This window comes from Xenopus tropicalis, chromosome 3 (genome assembly GCF_000004195.4).
Source record: "Xenopus tropicalis strain Nigerian chromosome 3, UCB_Xtro_10.0, whole genome shotgun sequence".
NCBI classification, from domain to species: domain Eukaryota; kingdom Metazoa; phylum Chordata; class Amphibia; order Anura; family Pipidae; genus Xenopus; species Xenopus tropicalis.
The window spans coordinates 10,050,430-10,075,790 of record NC_030679.2 but is presented as its reverse complement, the minus strand read 5'-3'; the positions used below and the strand labels follow the sequence as shown (position 1 = coordinate 10,075,790).

At 42.5% G+C, this 25,361-nt stretch overlaps 2 protein-coding genes across 3 annotated transcripts in view; both read right to left on the bottom strand.

The window, feature by feature from the left end:
- Nucleotides 1–10,083, bottom strand: part of slc6a1 (solute carrier family 6 (neurotransmitter transporter), member 1) — a 28,357-nt gene extending 18,274 nt beyond the window's left edge. The window contains exons 1-2 of the mRNA XM_002941897.5: nt 10,059–10,083; nt 1,305–1,368 (exon numbers count right to left, since the gene is read on the bottom strand). Coding sequence (XP_002941943.4) covers nt 1,305–1,368; nt 10,059–10,083 — 89 coding nt within the window. The remainder of the gene's footprint in view (nt 1–1,304; nt 1,369–10,058) is intronic.
- Nucleotides 10,084–15,179: 5,096 nt separating this feature from the next.
- The window catches only part of slc6a12 (solute carrier family 6 (neurotransmitter transporter), member 12), a 29,210-nt gene continuing 19,028 nt past the window's right edge, over nt 15,180–25,361 (bottom strand). For both annotated transcript variants that reach the window (XM_031898651.1, XM_031898650.1), the window contains exons 9-15: nt 23,947–24,071; nt 21,630–21,742; nt 21,248–21,385; nt 18,481–18,583; nt 18,301–18,401; nt 18,047–18,217; nt 15,180–17,831 (exon numbers count right to left, since the gene is read on the bottom strand). In XM_031898651.1, coding sequence (XP_031754511.1) covers nt 17,685–17,831; nt 18,047–18,217; nt 18,301–18,401; nt 18,481–18,583; nt 21,248–21,385; nt 21,630–21,742; nt 23,947–24,071 — 898 coding nt within the window. In that variant the 3' untranslated portion in view covers nt 15,180–17,684. The remainder of the gene's footprint in view (nt 17,832–18,046; nt 18,218–18,300; nt 18,402–18,480; nt 18,584–21,247; nt 21,386–21,629; nt 21,743–23,946; nt 24,072–25,361) is intronic.

The following is a 25,361-nucleotide window of genomic DNA, read 5'->3' as shown; positions in this document are numbered from 1 at the left end:
ATTTGATCAGGCATGTTCAAACTCCCATAGGTACATACAGACCAGTGCGTGTAACCTATTTAATATGTGTAATATGTAACATGTGCATGAAATGTGAGTGTAACATATCAAGAGCAATGTGGGTGAGTGTGTAACTCACAGGGTGATGTGTGCAATATGCAGGGTAATATTATTGTGTGTGTGTGTTTGCCACACAGCAAACCAAGGCATATAGTGTAAAGTGGCCATGGATAATACAGAGAGTAGTGTGTATGCACGAGTGTGGGTGTGTTGAGTGCATACTATACACTTTATTATGTAAGTGTGTTGGTTTGCTATATGTATTACTATTAGTACTATGTATATGTATATGTAGTATTAGTAAATTAAAGAGCTGTAGGAAATGATATGCAACGTGCTTTTCCTGAAAATCAATTCTTATCTGATCCTTGTGACTTCCAGCTGATTAGCCAGACTACAAAGTCTGTAGAGTGCAGTGCACAAGGCCTTACATCAGTGGTTGCCATTCAGGACCACTCAGGGTCGGACTGGGCTGCCGGGTCACCGGGAAAATACCTGGGCTTGGTGGGCCCCAGCGGCCCAGACCCGACCCTATTGCTGCTTCCTCTGGCCTCCAATGTCCTCCCCTGACGCGTTTCACATACGCACGTTCAGGGGAGGACGTCGGAAGGGTAGGGTTTGGTGGTGCGTGGTGGGGGCCCCTGCGGGGGACACGGCCAGAGGAGGCACCTTGGAGGGTACAGGGCCCCTGGTGCGGCAGCCCCGGTGGGCCCTGCACCCCCCAGTCCGACCATGGGTCCAATCGCAGTGGTTCAGTCTTTGATCAGGGCTCCCCTAGTTCTTAATAAGGTTTCAGATATCTATGTATTAGTCAATTATACTTCCAAGAATATCTAAGGCACAACATACATCTTCAGTTCAAATGTCACCCTAACTGACCTTCAAGCTGGACTTTCAGGCATATCTAGACAAGCAAATAGACATTCTAGATCTGGATCTCACTCTAACTGGCCTTTAGGCTGAGCTGCACCTTCCAAGCCCCAGTGGAACCACTGTCCTATAATGTGTGGCCTTGTCATTAAGGGTGAAGACACACAGAGCTACTAGTAGCAGCTACTTGTCGTGGCTACTAAAACAGACAATGCTGATCATTTACTGATAACTGTCTCTATTTGTGTTTTAGCAGAGGCAATTCTCAGTGTTTAGTAGCTGCTACTAGTAGCTCTGTGTGTCTTCACCCTAACAGAAGTAAAGACGTGCCTCTAGCTGATTCCTATGGATAAGAGCGTTGCACAATCTCCTACCTTCTGAAGCCCGTTCCTATGGAGCTGTGACAATCTTCTCCGTCCAACAAGCACCAAACTCCAACTGATCACCCATCCCCACTCTGTTCCCCCAGGCGCCGCCCTCTGCGTCCCACCTCCCCATTCATCATTAACAGACTTATTGATTGCTTCTTAATGAACTTGGAGCTGATGTCCGATCTGATCAGTCACTCGTGCCCATCACATTGGAAGAGTAACTATGAAGGGCAGTGGTAACATGCAGTTGGAGATACTCGTTCATCCCACTTTCTCTGGGATCATTTCAACTGTGGTTGTCAATGAAGTTCAACCCCTGACTCTAATTATTCTTGTTTTCAATCTAATTGATTGACCTTCTTCATTGAGTCCTCTGTGCAACTTGAACTTTCAAATTAAATAAAAATGAATCCAACTCTGTCTTAAAGTTATCTACTCTATCTACCATTACAAGCTATTCAGACAAAGACACAACTTCACTGTCAGGGTCAGACTGGGCCATCAGAATACCAGGATAAAAACCAGGTGGGCCCCCGCTGACCCAGATACAATTCCCACCGGGAAGCATTGGTGCTCCTCTGCTGACCTTCCTCCCCTGATTGTGGCAAGGTAAGTATGAAGTATGCACGCTCAGGGGGGTTGGGCAACCAGTCAGGGCCACTGGGGTGCCAAACCTAGTGGACTCACACATTGGGTACCTGGCAGTTCTCTACACTGCTATAAGCCCATATTTCCTGTATCACCACATAGACATTCAAATGGGAGGCCCCCACATATCCGCAGCTTTATGTATGTAGGAAGGCAATGTACAACAGATAGAGCAGAGGAAAATAATGACAGTAGGGCAAGATGGTGACAGCGGTTCTATATGGTGATAGTAGGGCAAGATGTAGGCAGTAGAGCAAAACGGCGGGGAAAGATGGTGATAGTAGGGCAAGATGTAGGCAGTAGAGCAAAACGGTGGGGAAAGATGGTGATAGTAGGGCAAGATGTAGGCAGTAGAGCAAAGCAGTGGGGAAAGATGGTGATAGTAGGGCAAGATGTAGGCAGTAGAGCAAAACGGTGGGGAAAGATGGTGATAGTAGGGCAAGATGTAGGCAGTAGAGCAAAACGGTGGGGAAAGATGGTGATAGCAGGGCAAATGTAGGCAGTAGAGCAAAACAGTCGGGAAAGATGGTGATAGTAGGGCAAGATGTAGGCAGTAGAGCAAAGCAGTGGGGAAAGATAGTTATAGTTACATAGTTACATAGGGTTGAAAAAAGACCATTGTCCATCAAGTTCAACCCATCCGAGTAAACCCAGCACACAACCTATACTAACCAATCTATACACTCACATACATAAACTATATATATACAACCAGTAATACTAACTGTAGATATTAGTATCACAATAGCCTTGGATATTCTGCTTGTTCAAAAACTCATCCAGGCCCCTCTTAAAGGCATTAACAGAGTCTGCCATTACCACATCACTAGGAAGGGCATTCCACAGCCTCACTGCCCTCACCGTGAAAAACCCCCTACGCTGCTTCAAATGGAAGCTCTGTTCCTCTAATCTATAGGGGTGACCTCTGGTGCGCTGATTGTTTTTATGGGAAAAAAGAACATCCCCCAACTGCCTATAATCCCCTCTAATGTACTTGTACAGAGTAATCATGTCCCCTCGCAAGCGCCTCTTTTCCAGAGAAAACAACCCCAACCCTGACAGTCTAACCTCATAGTTTAACCCTTCCATCCCCTTTACCAGTTTAGTTGCAGTCTCTGCACTCTCTCCAGCTCATTAATATCCTTCTTAAGGACTGGAGCCCAAAACTGCACTGCATACTCAAGGTGAGGCCTTACCAGGGACCTATAAAGCGGCAAAAATATGTTCTCATCCCTTGAGTCAATGCCCTTTTTTATACAAGACAGCACTTTATTTGCTGTAGTAGCCACAGAATGACACTGCCTGGAATTAGACAACTTGTGATCTACAATAACCCCCAGATCCTTCTCCATTAAGGATCCCCCCAACACACTACCATTCAGTAGATAGTTTGCGTTTATATTATTCCTACCAAAGTGCATAACTTTGCACTTGTCAACATTGAACCTCATTTTCCAGTTTGCTGCCCAGTTTTCCAATTTTGTCAAATCGCTCTGCAAAGCGGCACATCCTGCATGGAACTTATAGTTTTGCACAATTTAGTGTCATCAGCAAAAATAGAAACAGTACTGTCTATGCCCACCTCCAGGTCATTAATAAACAAGTTAAAAAGCAAAGGACCAAGGACTGACCCCTGCGGTACCCACTAACCACACTGGCCCAATTAGAAAATGTTCCATTTACCACCACTCTTTGTACTCTATCCTTCAGCCAGTTTTCTATCCAATTACAAATATTATGTTCTAGGCCAATATTCCTCAATTTGATCATTAACCTTCTGTGAGGTACTGTATCAAACGCTTTAGCAAAATCTAAGTAGATGACATCAACTGCCATTCCAGCAACAAGGTTCCTGCTCATCTCCTCATAAAAGGCAACTAAATTAGTCTGGCAAGATCTGTTACGCATAAAACCATGTGGCACAAACTAATAGTATTGTGAACTGCAATGTATTCAACTATCCTATCCCTTATTACCCCTTCCAGAAGCTTTCCTACTACTGATGTCAGACTAACAGGCCTATAGTAAGATGGTGATAGAAGGGTAAGATGTAGGCAGTAGAGCAAAGGAGTGGGGAAAGATGATGGTAGTAGGGCAAGATGTAGGCAGTAGAGCAAAACGGTGGGGAAAGATGGTGATAGTAGGGCAAGATGTAGGCAGTAGAGCAAAGCAGTGGGGAAAGATGGTGATAGAAGGGTAAGATGTAGGCAGTAGAGCAAAGCAGTGGGGAAAGATGGTGATAGTAGGGCAAGATGTAGGCAGTAGAGCAAAAGAGTGGGAAAAGATGGTGATAGTAGGGCAAGATGCAGGCAGTAGAGCAAAAGAGTGGGGAAAGATGATGGTAGTAGGGCAAGATCTAGGCAGTAGAGAAAAGCAGTGGGGAAAGATGGTGATAGTAGGGCAAGATGTAGGCAGTAGAGCAAAGCAGTGGGGAAAGATGGTGATAGTAGGGCAAGATGTAGGCAGTAGAGAAAAACAGTGGGGAAAGATGGTGATAGTAGGGCAAGATGTAGGCAGTAGAGCAAAGCAGTGGGGAAAGATGGTGATAGTAGGGCAAGATGTAGGCAGTAGAGCAAAGCAGTGGGGAAAGATGGTGATAGTAGGGCAAGATGTAGGCAGTAGAGAAAAACAGTGGGGAAAGATGGTGATAGTAGGGCAAGATGTAGGCAGTAGAGCAAAACGGTGGGAAAAGATGATGATAGTAGGGGAAAGATGTAGGCAGTAGAGCAAAACGGTGGGAAAACATGATGATAGTAGGGCAAGATGTAGGCAGTAGAGCAAAACGGTGGGAAAACATGATGATAGTAGGGCAAGATGTAGGCAGTAGAGCAAAACAGTGGGGAAAGATGATGATAGTAGGGCAAGATGTAGGCAGTAGAGCAAAACCGTGGGGAAAGATGGTGATAGCAGGGCAAGATGTAGGCAGTAGAGCAAAACAGTGGAGAAAGATGGTGATAGCAGGGCAAGATGGCAGCAGTAACACTTAATATCCAAAGTTTTGATGCAGAAGAACCACTGAGAGCACCAACTATTTCTAATAGACATCCTCTCCCTCTCTTTGTAGTTTCCCAAATCTTCCTTTGCTATATTATATTACTCCTTCCTTCACTTCCATCACTTTCCTACCCCCCCACCCCCTGTTGGTCCTCCTGTGATTCTTCTGCCCTTTTCAGGTAAATGTCACTAATTATCTAGACGTTTCTGTCTGCATTTGATTCTGAGCCATTGGTCCCAGAGACCTTTTCTCCCGAGACAAGTCCCCAGTCACCAGCCTTCAGTGTAATGAGAGCCGACGTTACCTGCTCTGTCCCGGAATAACCGTGTAACTCCATAGAAAGACTCTGACACCTGCCCGCTAGGTAATTCTGCATTGCTGGGAACATGGGCTCTACTCCAGTAATTCTGAATTTTACCCTAACCACTGATTTAACCCTTCCACTGCCAGGCAGAGCGACCACAAATCTGACCCTATGTTTATATTTCGACTTAGGGTATGGAGATCCAAATTACAGAAAGAGCCCTTATCCAGAAAACCCCAGGTCCCGAGCATTCTGGATAAGGATTCCCATACCTGTATATATAAACATACAGATATTCCATTTTTATTGCTATTATAAAGCACCAATGGCAAAGTGTTTTGTTATTCCCTGAAGTCTCCCCATTGGCTCTCCCTGTATATATAAATATAATGAGCTCTTATCTGAGACAAATAAGTGTAAGTAATTTAATGGTTTAATGGTAATTTCTGCTTTAGTGCAAGAAATACCAAAAACCATGGCTATTTCCCAATTACAGGTATGGGATGTTATCCAGAATGCTTGGGACCTGGGGTTTTCTGGATAAGGGATCTTTCCATAATTTGGATCTCCATAACTTAAATCTGCTAAAAATCATTTAAATATTGAATAAACCCAATAGGATTGTTTTTCCCCCAATAAGGGGTAATTATATCTTAGTTGGGATCAAGTACAGGTACTGTTTTATTATTACAGAGAAAAGGGAATCATTTAACCATGAAATAAACCCAATAGGGCTGTTCTGCCCCCAATAAGGGGTAATTATATCTTAGTTGGGATCAAGTACAGGTACTGTTTTATTATTACAGAGAAAAGGGAATCATTTAACCATTAAATAAACCCAATAGGGCTGTTCTGCCCCAATAAGGGGTAATTATATCTTAGTTGGGATCAAGTACAGGTACTGTTTTATTATTACAGAGAAAAGGAAATCATTTAACCATTAAATAAACCCAATAGGGCTGTTCTGCCCCCAATAAGGGGTAATTATATCTTAGTTGGGATCAAGTACAGGTACTGTTTTATTATTACAGAGAAAAGGAAATCATTTAACCATGAAATAAACCCAATAGGGCTGTTCTGCCCCCAATAAGGGGTAATTATATCTTAGTTGGGATCAAGTACAGGTACTGTTTTATTATTACATAGAAAAGGAAATCAGTTTTAAAATTCTGAATTGTTTGATTAAAATGGAGTCTATGGGAAACAGGCTTTCCGTAATTCGGAGCTTTCTGGATATGCGCTTTGGGTCCTACGGGAGAAAAGCGCTTTACAAATGTTTGTTGTTGTTGTTGTTGTTGTTGGATAAGGGATCCTATACCTGTACAACTAACACCAGACAACTGCAATAAGTGATGCACAACTGACCCCCCCTTCCTTCCCGGTGACACTGGTACCTTTTTTTTAATTACTTACTGAATAAGTGATCATTGATGACCACCTTAATATTTTTTTGTTATCTTCCTTATATCTCTTTATCCTTATATAAATAGGTTTTCTTTCTATAGTTGTCATATCTACGTTATGCTTATTAAATAGTCATTACCTTACAAAATGTCTCTCACACTATAGCACAGCTCCGACGGTGGGTTGGTCAGAACTGTCAGATCCCATTAATTCTGCATCAGTAAAGAAAAAATTAAAAATACGCCGCTCGCTGTTAGTCCTGCGCAGGCCCAGGGAGTGAGGCTGTAACTGGGCCAACAGGCACACAGAGTAACTAAAGGGAATCCTGGGGGTTAAATGGGAATTTCATAGAAATCTCCTGGAAACATTCTGCATTGATCAGAATTAGGCGTCATTTGGGCATTAAATGGGGTCCGGCTTGTGGGCAACAAATACCTAGGAAACTCTATATCTGTGTGTATTAATAAAGCAATGGATCCAACCTGGTGACTTATGAACTAATTTTTCAGGGGGTTCCTTTGATGGCCGGCCAACTAACCCTACTATTTCTACATAGGGACAGTAGCTCCAGGGTTCTAACAGGGGTCAGACTGAGGCAGCGGGACACCAGGAAAAACATAATGGGCCGACCCAGTCCCCCTCCCTGACCCAAGAGCTCCTCCCTCACCCCCAATGAGTGCCACACAGTGGGGCGGGGTTAGGATTCGTAACTGGGGGGGGGAATGGTCTGTGACTGGGGTGGGGGCCCCTAAGGGGACAGCCCCGGTGGGCCCCAGGCACCCCAGCCCAACCCTAGCAGTGCACTTGCACCTAAAAAAATCACGTGTAGATGTTATGGATACACCGAATCCCGGATTCAGGCCGAATCCAGGTTTTTTTTTAAGGATTCGGTTTCGGGCAAATCCGCGAACCCGGCGAACCGAATCGGAATCCTAATTAGCATAAATTAGCATATGCTAATTAGCATTCCAAAAGGGTTAAATGGTCAGGGGGGGAAAACGTGTTTAACCCCTTCCGATCCTAATTCTGATCCTAGTTAGCATATGTTACTTAGGATTCGGATTCGGTTCGGGATGCGTCAGGATACGTCAGGGTGGGTTTGGGGGTTCGGCCAAACGCAAAAAAAGTGGGTTGGGTGTATCCCTAGTAGATTTCAGTTTGATCCTGAGAACTGTAAATTACATAATCCCTGTAATTTGTAGTAAAGTTGCATTTAATATAACATTTTGGTGCACAAGTTCCCGTTGTCCAGAAAGTTCCAAATTACGAAAAGGCCATTTCCCATAGACTCCATTATAAGCAAATAATTCTAATTTTATAAAATGATTCCCTTTTCTCTGTAATAATAAAACAGTACCTGTACTTGATCCCAACTAAGATATAATTACCCCTTATTGGGGGCAGAACAGCCCTATTGGGTTTATTTAATGGTTAAATGATTCCCTTTTCTCTGTAATAATAAAACAGTACCTGTACTTGATCCCAACTAAGATATAATTACCCCTTATTGGGGCAGAACAGCCCTATTGGGTTTATTTAATGGTTAAATGATTCCCTTTTCTCTGTAATAATAAAACAGTACCTGTACTTGATCCCAACTAAGATATAATTACCCCTTATTGGGGGCAGAACAGCCCTATTGGGTTTATTTAATGGTTAAATGATTCCCTTTTCTCTGTAATAATAAAACAGTACCTGTACTTGATCCCAACTAAGATATAATTACCCCTTATTGGGGGCAGAACAGCCCTATTGGGTTTATTTAATGGTTAAATGATTCCCTTTTCTCTGTAATAATAAAACAGTACCTGTACTTGATCCCAACTAAGATATAATTACCCCTTATTGGGGCAGAACAGCCCTATTGGGTTTATTTCATGGTTAAATGATTCCCTTTTCTCTGTAATAATAAAACAGTACCTGTACTTGATCCCAACTAAGATATAATTACCCCTTATTGGGGGCAGAACAGCCCTATTGGGTTTATTTAATGGTTAAATGATTCCCTTTTCTCTGTAATAATAAAACAGTACCTGTACTTGATCCCAACTAAGATATAATTACCCCTTATTGGGGGCAGAACAGCCCTATTGGGTTTATTTAATGGTTAAATGATTCCCTTTTCTCTGTAATAATAAAACAGTACCTGTACTTGATCCCAACTAAGATATAATTACCCCTTATTGGGGCAGAACAGCCCTATTGGGTTTATTTCATGGTTAAATGATTCCCTTTTCTCTGTAATAATAAAACAGTACCTGTACTTGATCCCAACTAAGATATAATTACCCCTTATTGGGGGCAGAACAGCCCTATTGGGTTTATTTAATGGTTAAATGATTCCCTTTTCTCAGTAATAATAAAACAGTACCTGTACTTGATCCCAACTAAGATATAATTACCCCTTATTGGGGGCAGAACAGCCCTATTGGGTTTATTAATGGTTAAATGATTCCCTTTTCTCTGTATTTGTTTGTTGTAACATTATACGGGGTCTTATTCCTATTCCCCCTGTATAAGTAATCGGTATACAATACCTTATTAGGTTATTTGCTCAATTTTACAGCTAACTCTGGAGTTTAAAAGGGTAACTCTTCCCCTCCATTTTGAACTATGAAGCAAGATGCAGATCATTATACATTAAGGTACTTCCCCCCACTATCTCTAAGATCTTGCTGTTAATGGTTTGGTTTCCCTAGGGCTGGATCAGGGATGGACGGATAGGATCGAGAAAAGGTTAAATATATGATTCCATCCATATCCAACCAATCACATTTCTCCAGCCAAGGGGAACTCCCCCAGTAGGTCTACTGCGGCAATTTATTTACATTTCAATTTTATTACTTAGCTACTTAGCTGTAATGGTTCCCCTTCCTAACTTTTCCTTCCCCCATTCCACAAGCTGCCAGCGAGTATTCAACATAGTAGGTTAATAGAGCAAGTTGATAAAATCCACCTGAATGGCTGATCTAACAAATATGGGCTGTACAGTCCTTTCTCTTAATGACAATGTATTAATGAACCTGTCAATAAAGCACATATAGTAATGATCCAAGAGTCCCGCTTTAAAGAAAACCATTCTCCAACTATAACCCTCAAGTTGTACCCCCATATGTTTAGGAGTAACAACCCCACAAAGAAAGCTACTGGGGCTCTCACTTTGATATATAAATACCATTTAAACATATGGACACATTGTCCAATAATGAGGGACGGTTCCTAATTACTAAAGGCAAATTGGATGCCAAATATGCACAATTGCCAATGTATATAGGTCCCCCAATCGAGGCTAACGAATCCAAGAGTTGGAATTGGCCACTAAACCCCTGGGAGAGGTTAATGACAGCATCTCCAGATGTAAATAAACCCCTTTCCAGCGCTTATAGGGTTCTGTTAAGTGCCTTACCTGTCCAGATCTGTTTGTGTAGCATGTCTGGGGTTAACTTGCTTGTTATGCATTTTCTGTAGTAATTATACCGGCATGTCTGGGGTTAAGGTGCTTGTTATGCATTTTCTGTAGTAATTATACCGGCATGTCTGCGGTTAATGTGCTTGTTATGCATTTTCTGTAGTAATTATACCAGCATGTCTGGGGTTAATGTGCTTGTTATGCATTTTCTTATATATATATATACTGATAAGGACTTGGCTATACAGACAGATTTCTCACCTCTAGAATATAAGTAGTTACTGCACACAAACCCCCATTCAGAATCAAGCACTGAAAAATTCATTGTCCCTTTGGGCTGAATCCTGAGAGCCATGACATTTAGGTTGGGGGGAATGTATTGTATGTGAAGAGTGAAATTGCCCTTAGGGGCCACCGCGGTGGAGTCTAATTGTTTCTGGCAGGCAGGAGTTCAGGGCAGCAGAGCTGCGTATGAAGCCTTCAGTTATACACGGAGCCATTCCTACCCCCCCCCTCCGATCCACTCGCCCTCCCCATTCTCACTGCTTATTTGCCTTCAAGCAGTCACCCGGCATTGTGTATAAATAGCTTGGCCCACGTCATCCCTCTGCCGCTCTGTGTTGTGCCGGCCCGTCACATTCAGACTTATGGGGGGGGCACAGCCTCTCACATTCAGACTTATGGGGGGGGGCACAGCCTCTCACATTCAGACTTATGGGGGGGGCACAGCCTCTCACATTCAGACTTATGGGGGGGGGCACAGCCTCTCACATTCAGACTTATGGGGGGGGGCACAGCCTCTCACATTCAGACTTATGGGGGGGGGGCACAGCCTCTCACATTCAGACTTATGTGGGGGGCACAGCCTCTCACATTCAGACTTATGGGGGGGCACAGCCTCTCACATTCAGACTTATGGGGGGGGCACATTTCTCATTTCTAAAAACCCTTCTACATTTCCATTCATGCTCAGTTAGAACTGGGGAGATCTGCTCATAGAATACTGGGTAATCGTCTGTTAAAAGACATTGGTATTACAGGTATAGGACCCGTTATCCAGAATGCTCGGGACCTGGGGTTTTCTGTAATTCGGATCCCCTACCTTAAGTCTGCTAAAAACATTATTTAAACAGTAATTAAACCCAATAGGGCTGTTCCGCCCCCAATAAGGGGTAATTATATCTTAGTTGGGATCAAGTACAGGTAATGTTTTATTATTACAGAGAAAAGGTAATCATTTAACCATTAAATAAACCCAATAGGGCTGTTCTGCCCCAATAAGGGGTAATTATATCTTAGTTGGGATCAAGTACAGGTACTGTTTTATTATTACAGAGAAAAGGGAATCATTTAACCATTAAATAAACCCAATAGGGCTGTTCTGCCCCAATAAGGGGTAATTATATCTTAGTTGGGATCAAGTACAGGTACTGTTTTATTATTACAGAGAAAAGGGAATCATTTAACCATTAAATAAACCCAATAGGGCTGTTCTGCCCCCAGTAAGGAGTAATTATATCTTAGTTGGGATCAAGTACAGATACTGTTTTATTATTACAGAGAAAAGGGAATCATTTAACCATTAAATAAGGGGTAATTATATCTTAGTTTGGATCAAGTACAGATACTGTTTTATTATTACAGAGAAAAGGGAATCATTTAACCATTAAATAAACAAAATAGGGCTGTTCTGCCCCAATAAGGGGTAATTATATCTTAGTTGGGATCAAGTACAGGTACTGTTTTATTATTACAGAGAAAAGGGAATCATTTAACCATTAAATAAACAAAATAGGGCTGTTCTGCCCCAATAAGGGGTAATTATATCTTAGTTGGGATCAAGTACAGGTACTGTTTTATTATTACAGAGAAAAGGGAATCATTTAACCATTAAATAAACCCAATAGGCCTGTTCTGCCTCAATAACAGGTAATTATATCTTAGTTGGGATCAAGTACAGGTACTGTTTTATTATTACAGAGAAAAGGGAATCATTTAACCATTAAATAAACCCAATAGGGCTGTTCTGCCCCCAATAAGGGGTAATTATATCTTAGTTGGGATCAAGTACAGGTACTGTTTTATTATTACAGAGAAAAGGGAATCATTTAACCATTAAATAAACCCAATAGGCCTGTTCTGCCCCAATAACAGGTAATTATTTCTTAGTTGGGATCAAGTACAGGTACTGTTTTATTATTACAGAGAAAAGGGAATCATTTAACCATTAAATAAACCCAATAGGGCTGTTCTGCCCCCAATAAGGGGTAATTATATCTTAGTTGGGATCAAGTACAGGTACTGTTTTATTATTACAGAGAAAAGGGAATCATTTAACCATTAAATAAACCCAATAGGGCTGTTCTGCCCCAATAAGGGGTAATTATATCTTAGTTGGGATCAACTACAAGCTACTGTTTTATTATTAAAGAGAAAAAGGAAATCAACATGGGGATAAGGGATCCCATACCTGTATATTACCACCCCCCTTTACCCTTTGTTATGATTGTTTTGTCAGCAGCAATCTATTATTATCTGTGGACTGGGAATCTATTTGCCTCCCATGGAGCAGCTCAAGAAATAACAAAAATCACAGCCAAAACATCTGTTCACCAGTCAAGAAAACACCCTACGGTACCACGCATTGGCCAAACATAGGAAGAAAATAAAAGTGCTGGAAGAAAAGTTACAAAGTTTAAAAAAAGTTTAATGTTAAGTGTTCATTACAAAGGTTCTGATTGTGTTAACATAGGTTACAAGCAATGAAATGTCATTACAAATATACCATCTGGACAACAATAAATATAAATGCACATTCATTGTTCTTGCCCCGACATTGCCCCATATTGCTCTTCGTAGTGCAATAGGCCATCCTGTTTCAATATGGCAGACCCGCGGCAATGCCGGGGTGCTTATGGGTGGTACAGCACCACTTCCATATACTTCTACGTTTGCTCACCCCTTATCCAACTAATGTCTACCCAAATGTTGCTACCTACTTTCCTCCGTGCCACCAACGCCAACCTACTAACCCTCAGTAGCTACACTTGGTAGAGGGGGAGTACTGAATAGCGTACATATTCCATTTAGTTATGCTCAGGAATACTTCTACTCATATATTGTTGGGTTAATAAAGAGTAAATATTTCTGGACCAATCCAATAGACATCTGTATTAGTGATAATCAAGGACTCAAAATGGCAACTACAAATCAAGTTCTCTCTAGTTGCGAAGATTCCGCAGTCCAGTCCATGGAAAGACAATTAACGAAGGCTCTCTTTTTTCTTTTATTACCTCAAGCTACTCTAGTGCAATTAGTGGTCTTAGGTGTCTCTAATTTGCAGAAAGATACCCTAATTTATGTAAAATAATCTCTATCACAGTTCATTGTAAACTAAAATGTAATCCTTAAGGGTGAAGACACACTGGGCTACTAGTAGCAGCTACTTTTTGAAGGCTAATAAACTCCAGAAAATCCCCTGCCATAGACAATACTGAGAATTGCCTCTGCTAAGACACACATAGAGACAGTTATCAGTAAATGATCAGCATTGTCTGTTTTAGTAGCCACAACAAGTAGCTGCTACTTGTAGCTCCGTGTGTCTTCAACCTAAAAGTAGTTAGTAGCAGCAAACATTGATCAACCAAAAATGTTCACTTATTCTAGAAATAAATGTATAGGAAATACAAATGGTTTAAAACAAAGACCCCATTGGATGTTTGAGATTTGGGCATCCCCTTACCCTATTGGTTCGAGTGGCTCAAAAGGATAGAGCATTGGTATTTGTTGCACTTATTTGAAGCCACGCCTACTTATTTCAGCCACACCCACTTGCAAAACCACCCATTTTCAATATCAAGTATAAGTAAATCTAGAACAGGGATCCCCAACCAGTGGCTCCGGGGCAACATGTTGCTCCCCAACCCCTTGGGTGTTGCTCTCAGTGCCCCCAAACCAGGGAGTTATTTTTGAATTCCTGACTTGGGGGCAAGTTTTGGTTGAATAAAAACAAGATTTCCTATCAAATAAAGCCCCTGTAAGCTGATAGGGTGCATAGAGGCTGCCTAACAGCCAATCACAGCCCTTATTTGGCTCCTCCATGAACTTTTATGGTGCTTGTGTTGCTCCCCAAGTCTTTTTATATTTGACTGTGGCTCCCGAGTAAGGAAGGTTGGGGGTCCCTGATCTAGAGCAACTGGACTTGCTGAGTAATAATTGAATTCTATGATTAGTCCAGGTGCTTTAGATTTACTTATACAGGTACAGGACCCATTATCCAGAATGCTCGGGACCAAGGGTATTCCGGATAAGGGTTTTTTTTCGAAATTTGGATCTCCATACCTTAAGTCTACTAAGAAATCTATAAAACATTAATTAAACCCAATAGGATTGTTTTGCATCCAACAAGGGGTAATTATATCTTAGTTGGGATCAAGTACAGGTACTGTTTTATTATTACAGAGAAAAGGGAATCATTTAACCATGAAATAAACCCAATAGGGCTGTTCTGCCCCAATAAGGGGTAATTATATCTTAGTTGGGATCAAGTACAGGTACTGTTTTATTATTACAGAGAAAAGGGAATCATTTAACCATTAAATAAACCCAATAGGGCTGTTCTGCCCCCAATAAGGGGTAATTATATCTTAGTTGGGATCAAGTACAGGTACTGTTTTATTATTACAGAGAAAAGGGAATCATTTAACCATTAAATAAACCCAATAGGGCTGTTCTGCCCCAATAAGGGGTAATTATATCTTAGTTGGGATCAAGTACAGGTACTGTTTTATTATTACAGAGAAAAGGGAATCATTTAACCATTAAATAAACCCAATAGGGCTGTTCTGCCCCCAATAAGGGGTAATTATATCTTAGTTGGGATCAAGTACAGGTACTGTTTTATTATTACAGAGAAAAGGGAATCATTTAACCATGAAATAAACCCAATAGGGCTGTTCTGCCCCCAATAAGGGGTAATTATATCTTAGTTGGGATCAAAGACAGGTACTGTTTTATTATTACACAGAAAAAGGAAATCAGTTTTAAAATTCTAAATTATTTGATTAAATTGGAGTCTATGGGAGATGGCCTTTTCGTAATTCGGAGCTTTCTGGATAACAGGTTTCTGGATAAGGGGTCCCATACCTGTACTAGATATACCATGACCTGGATGAATAAAAATCTTCATAGTCACCCACTTTAAAAGTAATGTGTATTGTTCTTAAGTCACATGAAGAATTTCATTGCACATTGACCCCAGCAATATAGGTCACAGTGCCCCCAGCAATATAGGATAGACTAGATAAATAAAAGCATCAGTTTACAAAACTCAAAAAGAGAACTAAGTACTCCATTTTTATATAAACAAAAATGCTCTATGCGCAATGGAAAGGAATTGCTAACTTATCTTTATCTTCAGTTTGGTGTGCTGAGATTCCTAATTAAGCATTCATACAGGTTAGCCAATAAAATGCCAGAAGCTCAATGGGAAAGCAGCCATCTTATAGGCTCCTGGGCAGTTCAATAAGGAAGCTATAGCCAGACAGTCTATAGTCTATGTTCTTTTGGCTTTTTTCCCTCTTAACCAAAAGAACATAGACTAAGGTTCTTAGTGGGGCTCATTTATCAACAGTGGGCAAATTTGCCCATGGGCAGCAACCCATAGCAACCAATAATTGATTGGCTTTTTTTCAGACAACTACAGGTAGAACAATGAATGCAACAATTTGATTGGTTGCCATAGGTTACTGCCCACAGGCAATGTGTTGCCCAGTGTTGATAAATGACCCCCAGTGAGTCTTCAAATAATTTTGCTCATCAAGAGTAGAGAGCCCAAAGGGCTTTGTAACATATTCAACTAAAAGGATGGGTTGGCTTTTTTAGGGGCTTCTTCTATACGGTGGGTAATGTGCCAGGTCTATTAACCCATGGCACAATCTTTCCCCCTTATTTGAAAGCCACCATCTGACTGGATGCTATGGACTGGTGCAAACTTACTCATTCAGTCGTAATTTGTGGCTAAATGGAAGTAAGGGTTGGGCAAGTGGGCAGGACCTGAAGTAACCAGCTTAAATGAGGGATTCTATTAGGGGTGGTTGGAATTTATTGATTTTTTTATAGCATTTGGCACATATGGGTCAACAGTTGTGGCATGTAACAAGTAGACCGTAAGACCATATGTGTTTTTTGTGGGGTTGCTACTACTGAATAGATATAGAGGTCCCCACACACGGCCCGATATCCCCACCTATGAGTGGGAGATATCGGGAGACCCAGGATAATTTGATCGTTTGGCCCTGGGGCCAAACGATTGAATTATGACAACGGGTATAGTTAAAGTCGGTTTGGGGACCGCATCAACGAGCCAATGCGGCCCCCCCGATCCGACTAGATTTTTTAACCTGCCCGATCGATATCTGTCCGATTTCAGGCCAGATATCGGTCGGACAGGCCCGTCGGTAGTGCCCCTACACGGGCCGATAAGCTGCTGAGTCGGTCTAAGGGACCCATATCGGCAGCAACAATCGGCCCGTGTATGGGGGGACCTTAAGTTCATGGGAGCCTTCAAAACAGACTCATCTGCCATCACAATGGACTTTTAGACTAAATATTCAGGAAAATGAAAGCAACTTCTACTGTAAGAGTCCATTTTTAGGAAGAGGCTAAACGTGGTTCATCCAGAAGAAACCGCTTGCAAGAAGAAGAAGGTAATGTTTTCTTCTAGGGTAATGGTGGCCACGCTCGTACAGATTTTAGTCTTCTTCCGACAAACATTTGGATATCGGTCATGTGTTTAAATGCGTACATTAAAATACAAATCAGAGGATGTTCTGAACATGAATCACCAATCATATGAAAGTGACTTCGATTGTAGATAGCTGACGAAATGATCTAACCTGGCCGTTCGACTAAATGACCGATCGGCCCACTCACGGTTGGATTTTATTGGCCAGTTTGGCCAGTTAACTGCGCTAGATTTGGAGTTGGGTGTCCGAAAGTATTTTAGAGAGACTCTCAATCCTGAGTGGTTGTTTGACACCAATAGAAATCCCAAGGCATCCAACTACAGGGTGGTTGCTCTGCAAGATACTTCTTAAATCCTTGAAAAGGCTTTGGATATGTTTGGATCTGGCCCACCAGGATACCAGGAAAACTCCCTGTGGGCCCAGGTGTCAGTGGGCTCTCCTGCTCCTGCCCATTTGGCCTACTCCATGGGCATTCCCTATTTCTGAATGGGGACAAAGAGAATAGATAGATGGAAGAATAGATGCTAGCATGGAAATAAAAGAGACTGGGCGAATAAAGAGGTTGGGTGAGGAAAAATAGTTTGGAGAGTGAGCCTAGGGTCTAAGGTTTTCTGGTGGGCCCCTGGGGTCCCAGTCCAACACTGGATCTAGGTTATAAGATAAATAAAGAAAAAATGTCTCTACACTATGTTGTCTATAGAATATAAGCAGCAAGGGCTTTCCAACGTGAAGTTCCACAGGAACAGAGGAACTGCAGAGACTTTCCTCTCCTTAGTACCTACTAAACCCACACTGTGAGCTGCCTGAGATACTGTGCAGCAGGACTAGGCTTCCAGGCAGTGAATACCTCCTGGCCACAACAGAGGTTGGTGGATCTTTAAAACTGTGTTTCCTTCTTAGACACAATAAGTCCGTCCTTGGCTTCCAGGCCTAAAACCTCTATTTGTTTTGGATCGGCACGGTCTTTGAGATACTTCTTGGGTTGTGGAAGGTCAGTGTGAGGGGTCACCAACTGTTTCAGCCTCTGTCAGGAGAAGGATATTATATGAGGCAATGTATTCAAAGATCTATCTATCTAACACCAACTGTTGCTATGGAGGATGTTGTTCTCCAACCCCCAGGGCATAAATAATAAAGACTATAGCTTTTGCTTTTAAATCTTCTATACCAGAGGCCACCCCTTTAGATCAGAGCTTCCATTTGAAGCAGTGTAGGTGGTAACCAGCACACCTTTATTACCTGTGTAAAGGAACCTTTGGTCCTCAAGATGATATAAAAGGCATAGATAGGTATGCAGATCATGGAAGAAAGTGCCATAAGCCATCCGATAGCGTATCCCCAGGATGGGTAAACATAGCGATTATTGTACTTCAGGGGGCTATATTTGATTAGAGAAAACAAGAAGGTCCCCTGTAGAAGGAGAATAAACTGGTTAGATATCTTTGGCTGCAACAAAGGATACTGAGGGGTTCACAATGAGCTTATGAACTTACCAGGCAAACTGCCGGGGTGGCAAACAGCCAACAGTATTTCACCAGAGGCCATGGCCGGTAACCAATCATGTCTTCTATGTTATCATAAAATCGGTTTGCACCTGGGGGAAGAGGTTTATTGCATTATGGCTACTGTACATTCCCACGCCTGGAAGTGTCCCACCAGGATATTGTACTTACCGTACACATAACCCACGCAGATAACTTCAAATATTGCAACGAAGAGCAGACAGGTACCGCTGGCAGCATAATAGTCAAAGAGTTGGAAGACATACATTCCACCCTGCAAGATGGAAACAAGAGTCGCTATCAATAAATAGTCATTAGTATTAAGTACTATAAAGTATTAGTCATTAGGGAGAAATAGACACGGAAGAAAAGAGAAGACCTGTAAGGAAGTACCTGAAACTGAGATGGGCTAAGACTCTCAGCTATTTGGCTGGCCAATGCATTGTGTGTTCTCATCTACTTACTCCGGCTCTGATACACTTTATAACCACTTGCAACTCCTTTGTTCTCCAGTTACACAGAGGTGTAGTGATTTTAAATCCTTGTCCCACATCTCCTCACTCTTTTTCCTACGTTTACTGGCTGCAGGGGATGTCTCTCCAAACCCTGGGCCATACCGACTTATATTCATTCTTGTTCTTCTGTCCCATTGCTAAAACCCCTTCATTCCTGCTGTTTCTAACCTTATTCACATTCCCACTCTCCCTTCTTCCTGCCTTCCATTTTCTTGTGCCCTTCTTATCGCCCGCTCCTTAACTAATAAATCCACATTCATCCATGATCTGATTTGCTCTAAATCATTTAATCTCCTTGCACTAATAGAAACCTGGCAGAATGATACCACATTGAGGCTACACTTTCTCATGGCGGTCTCTCTGTCTCACACAAGCCCTGAACCTTTCTAAAGGTGGCCATACACGGACCGACTCGGCAGCTTATCGGCCTGTGTCGGGGAAACAACGACTGGCCTGCCCAACCGATATCTGGCCTGAAATCGGGCAGATATCGACCGGACAGGTTAAAAAATTCAGTCGGATCAGGGACCGCATCGGCTCGTTGATACAGTCGTTATAATTAGATCATTTGGCCCCAGGGCCAAACGACCGCCAGGCGAGCGGATCTTTACATGTATGGCCTCCTTAACCGATCTTTCACTGCTTCTAATGCTAACAAGACCTTAACTCCAGTTCCACTTAATGTGAGGGTACCGCAAGGCTCTGTACTTAATATAGGGGTACCGCAAGGCTCTGTACTTAATATAGGGGGACCGCAAGGCTCTGTACTTAATGTAGGGGGACCGCAAGGCTCTGTACTTAATGTAGGGGGACCGCAAGGCTCTGTACTTAATGTAGGGGGACCGCAAGGCTCTGTACTTAATGTAGGGGGACCGCAAGGCTCTGTACTTAATATAGGGGTACCGCAAGGCTCTGTACTTAATGTAGGGGGACCGCAAGGCTCTGTACTTAATGTAGGGGGACCGCAAGGCTCTGTACTTAATATAGGGGTACCGCAAGGCTCTGTACTTAATGTAGGGGGACTGCAAGGCTCTGTACTTAATGTAGGGGGACCGCAAGGCTCTGTACTTAATGTAGGGGGACCGCAAGGCTCTGTACTTAATGTAGGGGGACCGCAAGGCTCTGTACTTAATGTAGGGGGACCGCAAGGCTCTGTACTTAATGTAGGGGGACCGCAAGGCTCTGTACTTAATATAGGGGTACCGCAAGGCTCTGTACTTAATATAGGGGTACCGCAAGGCTCTGTACTTAATGTAGGGGGACCGCAAGGCTCTGTACTTAATATAGGGGTACCGCAAGGCTCTGTACTTGGGCCGTTGTTGTTCTCCCTCTACACTCTGTCTTTGGGGGATCTCATCCCCTCATTTGGCTTTAAATCCCATCCGTATGCTGATGATACCCAAATACACTTTTCGACCCCTTCATTAACAGCTGAAACTGAGACTCAAATCTCAGAGCAATCTCTAATTGGATGAACCAACGTCACCTAAACCTGAACCTAACAAAAACTGAACTGATCATCTTTCCACCTAAGCCTGGTCCTACCCCCCCTTTCCTATATCTATCGATGACACACTAATTCACCCTGGCGACTGGGCACGTTGTTTGGGGGGATCTTTGACTGCTCTCTCTTCTTCCCTGACCATATTAACACCAGTCAAAACTGTCACTTTTTCTTATGAAATATTGCCAAAATCCATCCCTTTCTTTTAACCGTAACAGCTCATGCATACTCTAATCCTTTCCCAGCTAGACTACTGTAACCTGCTACTAACTGGCCTCCCCAACTCCCATCTCTCCCCCTCTACAGAATCCTCCTCCTCTCATCCAGGAGAGTTCAGGCCCTTCTACTGTTTAAGTCCTTATTGTGGCTTCCCATAAAAACAAAAATAACTTACAAACTCCTTCTTAACCAGTTAGTGTAAGGCAGTGTTCCCCAACCAGTGGCTCCAGGGCAACATGTTGCTTCCCAACCCCTTGGGTGTTGCTCTCAGTGCCCCCAAACCAGGGAGTTATTTTTGAATTCCTGACTTGGGGGCAAGTTTTGGTTGAATAAAAACAAGATTTCCTACCAAATAAAGCCCCCTGTAAGCTGATAGGGTGCATAGAGGCCCCTAATAGCCAATCACAGCCCTTATTTGGCTCCTCCATGAACTTTTATGGTGCTTGTGTTGCTCCCCAAGTCTTTTTACATTTGACTGTGGCTCACGAGTAAGAAAGGTTGGGGTAAGGTAAAACATTTCAGGTTAGGTTTTTTTACGTACATATAGATGGCCAGACACAAAACAAGTCCTCAAATACAGGAACAAGAGAAGTAGAAATAGTTATAGATGATGGACAAAGCCATATTTTGAGGCTTACGTGCTGTTTAGATTTGAAACTGTAGTTCCAAGAAGCCCATTCAATGCAAACCCAACCATTACCTCAGTCAAGAGGATGAGGCCCAAAAGATAGCAGATCACGGCAACTGCAAGAATGAAGAACTCTCTGCGGTATTTCTTCCTGAACACGTGAGGGAACATGTCTACAATGGCGGTGACCAGGCTCTCCACACAGACAAACTGCAAGGAACGATGTACAGTTATCCTCTCACTTCAACATTGGTTGTACCCAAATCTTACAGTAAAAATCATGGTTGCATGAAGCACACAGCCATGCTATGGCGAACCCCAATCCCCAACATTCAAACGTGAATGGAGAATGCTGGGAGTTACAGTTCTCAAGTGAAGACATAAAAGAGTGTTGTGAGTGATTCTTACTGCCCCCCTTGGCTTTGCACAACTCTCTTTGGCAATAGGTCAGTACCTGACTGTCCAACCCCAGGAAGATGAGCATAAGGAAGAAGAGACAGGACCAAAGTGGCGACACGGGCATCATGGTGACTGCTTTGGGATATGCAATGAAAGCCAGGCCCGGTCCTAAGAGAAACAGAAAACCTAAGTAAGGACTGGTATACATATAAAGGAGAAGGAAAGGTAAAAACTAAAGGTGCCCATACATGGGCCGATTGTAGTTGATATGGGTCCCTTAGACCTGATTTGTCAGCTTATCGGCCCGTGTAGGAGCAGAAACAACGACCATACCCGACCGATATCTGGCCTAAAATCGGGCAGATATCAATGGGGCAGGTTAAAAGATTTGGTTGGATCGGGGACCGCATCGGCTCATTGATGCTGTCCCCGAACCGACTGCCCCATTGCCGCCATTTGGCCCTGGGGCCAAACAATCGAATTAGCCTACATGTTCCCCGATATCGCCCACCCTTAGGTGGGGATATCGGGTGAAGATCCGCTTGCTTGGCGACCTCAAAAAGCGAGCGAATCTTCACATGTATGGGCACCTTATGTAAGCTTTATCAGAAAGGTCTATGTAAATACAGCCATAAGCACTCACAGAAAGAGTCCTCTATCAAAAGAAACAGGATTTCTTGTCTCTTTGTTTTCCTGTGCCAGAGACATGCAGCTCTCTCCTCTCTCCCCTCTCCTGCCCCCCACTCCCTCAAGAATGCTAAGAACTCCCTCCCCCCCTTAGGTATGTGGATCTGAGCCAATCAGCAGGAAGCTTCCTCATAGTCTTACTAACTGAGCATGTACAGGGGTCTTGGTCTCGGTGTAGGAGTGAGGCATTATGGGAACTTTCTTTACAGAGCTCAGCTTTTTTATTTCCTATGAGGCTTCTGATCATCTGAACGGGAGAAATATGGGGAGACTTAAGGGCACTATTGAGAGAACTGAAGCCTGCAGCTTGGGATTAACTCTTTATTAGCCTTTCCTTGCCCAAGACAAGTATTGCCCAAATGTTTTCCATCTTGGTGGGTAGGCAACAAAACATTCATTGCCACCATTCTTATTGGCTCTTGTAAAGGCAGGAGTAACGAGAACCGAGAGATTAACGATATCTAACATGTTTCTAGCAAAGCCATTTCCCAAGGATTTTAGTTGATTTTCATATCATGCGCCACCTGCAGAACGCAGAGCCTATAAATAAACATTTTTATTCAAATGTACAAAAATGAATTATGAATTTGGATTTTTAATCAGAACCAGATTTTCCAATAAGTAGAAAGGAAAATGTGGTTTAAAAGCATGAGAAATCAAATAAATACATGCAGTGTGTCTAATAAAACAGCAGCAACCAAATAAATGCAATAACACAGAAATAAAGGCAAGTTTCTTTTCTCTGTAATAATAAAACAGTACCTGTACTTGATCCCAACTAAGATATAATTACCCCTTATTGGGGGCAGAACAGCCCTATTGGGTTTATTTAATGGTTAAATGATTCCCTTTTCTCTGTAATAATAAAACAGTACCTGTACTTGATCCCAACTAAGATATAATTACCCCTTATTGGGGCAGAACAGCCCTATTGGGTTTATTTCATGGTTAAATGATTCCCTTTTCTCTGTAATAATAATAAAACAGTACCTGTACTTGATCCCAACTAAGATATAATTACCCCTTATTGGGGCAGAACAATCCTATTGGGTTTATTTAATGGTTAAATGATTCCCTTTTCTCTGTAATAATAAAACAGTACCTGTACTTGATCCCAACTAAGATATAATTACCCCTTATTGGGGCAGAACAATCCTATTGGGTTTATTTAATGGTTAAATGATTCCCTTTTCTCTGTAATAATAAAACAGTACCTGTACTTGATCCCAACTAAGATATAATTACCCCTTATTGGGGCAGAACAGCCCTATTGGGTTTATTTCATGGTTAAATGATTCCTTTTTCTCTGTAATAATAAAACAGTACCTGTACTTGATCCCAACTAAGATATAATTACCCCTTATTGGGGGCAGAACAGCCCTATTGGGTTTATTTCATGGTTAAATGATTCCCTTTTCTCTGTAATAATAAAACAGTACCTGTACTTGATCCCAACTAAGATATAATTACCCCTTATTGGGGGCAGAACAGTCCTATTGGGTTTAATATTTGTTTTATTGCTTTTTTAGTAGACTTAAGGTATGCAGATCCAAATTTTGGAAAGACCCCTTATCCAGAATACCCTTGGTCCCAAGCATTCTGGATAATGGTACCATGGTATAATCTGCTGACATTAAGAAGATATCATTAAGCTCAGAAGGCTAAATACTAATTACTCTGCTTACCTGACTCAGCCACCTCCGAAATGGGGACCCCTTGCTCCTGAGCCATAAACCCCAAAACGGAGAAGATGGCAAAGCCAGCCACAAAGCTGGTTATGCTGTTCAGGAAGCAAAGGGCAATGCAGTCCCTGGTGGGAGAGAAAAGGGCAGAATTAGTGGGAAATAGGGAGGCAGCAAAGGCCTGAAATTGGATAAAACATCATGGAGGCCAAGGAAGGCAGAGATGCCTAAGTTTCCCATGATTTTAAAATAGAAAGGCAGGGCAGATAATACCATAGTATAACTATACTAAGCAACATTGAATGGTACAGTGACTCCTAGCATTAATTGGCACAGTGACCCCAGGATTCATTGGAAAAATTATCCCAGAATTTAGGCCTACAGTAAATGGCACAGTGACTCCCAGCAATAATTGGCACATTGACCCCAGTATTCATTGTAAAAGTGACCCCATCATTAATTCCTACAGTAAATGGGTCACTGACTCCCAGCAATAATTGGCACAGGGACCCCAGCATTTGGTCCTACAATAAATGGCACAGTGACCCCAGCATTCATTGGCAAAGTGACCCCAACATTTAGACCTACAGTAAATATCATACAGTTATACTCAGCAACATTAAATAGCATAGTGACTCCCAGCAATAAGAGGCACGTGACCCCAACATTAATTTGCAAAGTGACCCCAACATTTAGACTTACAGTAAATGACTTCAAAGAGAAAAGCAGGACAGGCAATACAGTTATATTCAGCAACATTAAATTGCACTGTGACTCCCAGCGATAAAAGGCACATGACCCCAGCATTAATTGGCACAGTGACCCCAGCATCTTTTGGCAAAGTTTAGTCCTACAGTAAACAGCCCAGTGCCTCCCAGCAATATTTGGCAAAGCGACCCCAGCATTCATTGGAAAAGTGACACCAGAATCTTTTGGCAAATTTTAGTCCTAAAGTAAACAGCCCAGTGCCTCCCAGCAATATTTGGCAAAGCGACCCCAGCATTCATTGGAAAAGTGACTCCAGCATTAAGTCCTACAGTAAATGGGTCACTGACTCCCAGCAATAATTGGCACAGGGACCCAGCATTTGGTCCTACAATAAATGGCACAGTGAGTCCCAGCAATAATTGGCACAGTGACCCCAGCATTATTTGGCAAAGTAAACCCAGCAATTAGATATCTGGTAAACAAAGATGGAGTGACTCCCAGCAATAAGGGGCACAGAAAATGGCACAGTGTCTCCCATCAATAAGTGGCACAGTGACCCCAGCATTTATTGGCACAGTGACCCCAGCATTTAGTCCTACAGTAAATGGCAGAGTGACTCCCAGCAATAATTGGCACAGTGACCCCAGCATTAATTGGCACAGTGACCCCAGCATTTATTTGCAAAGTGACCCACCATTTATTCCTACAGT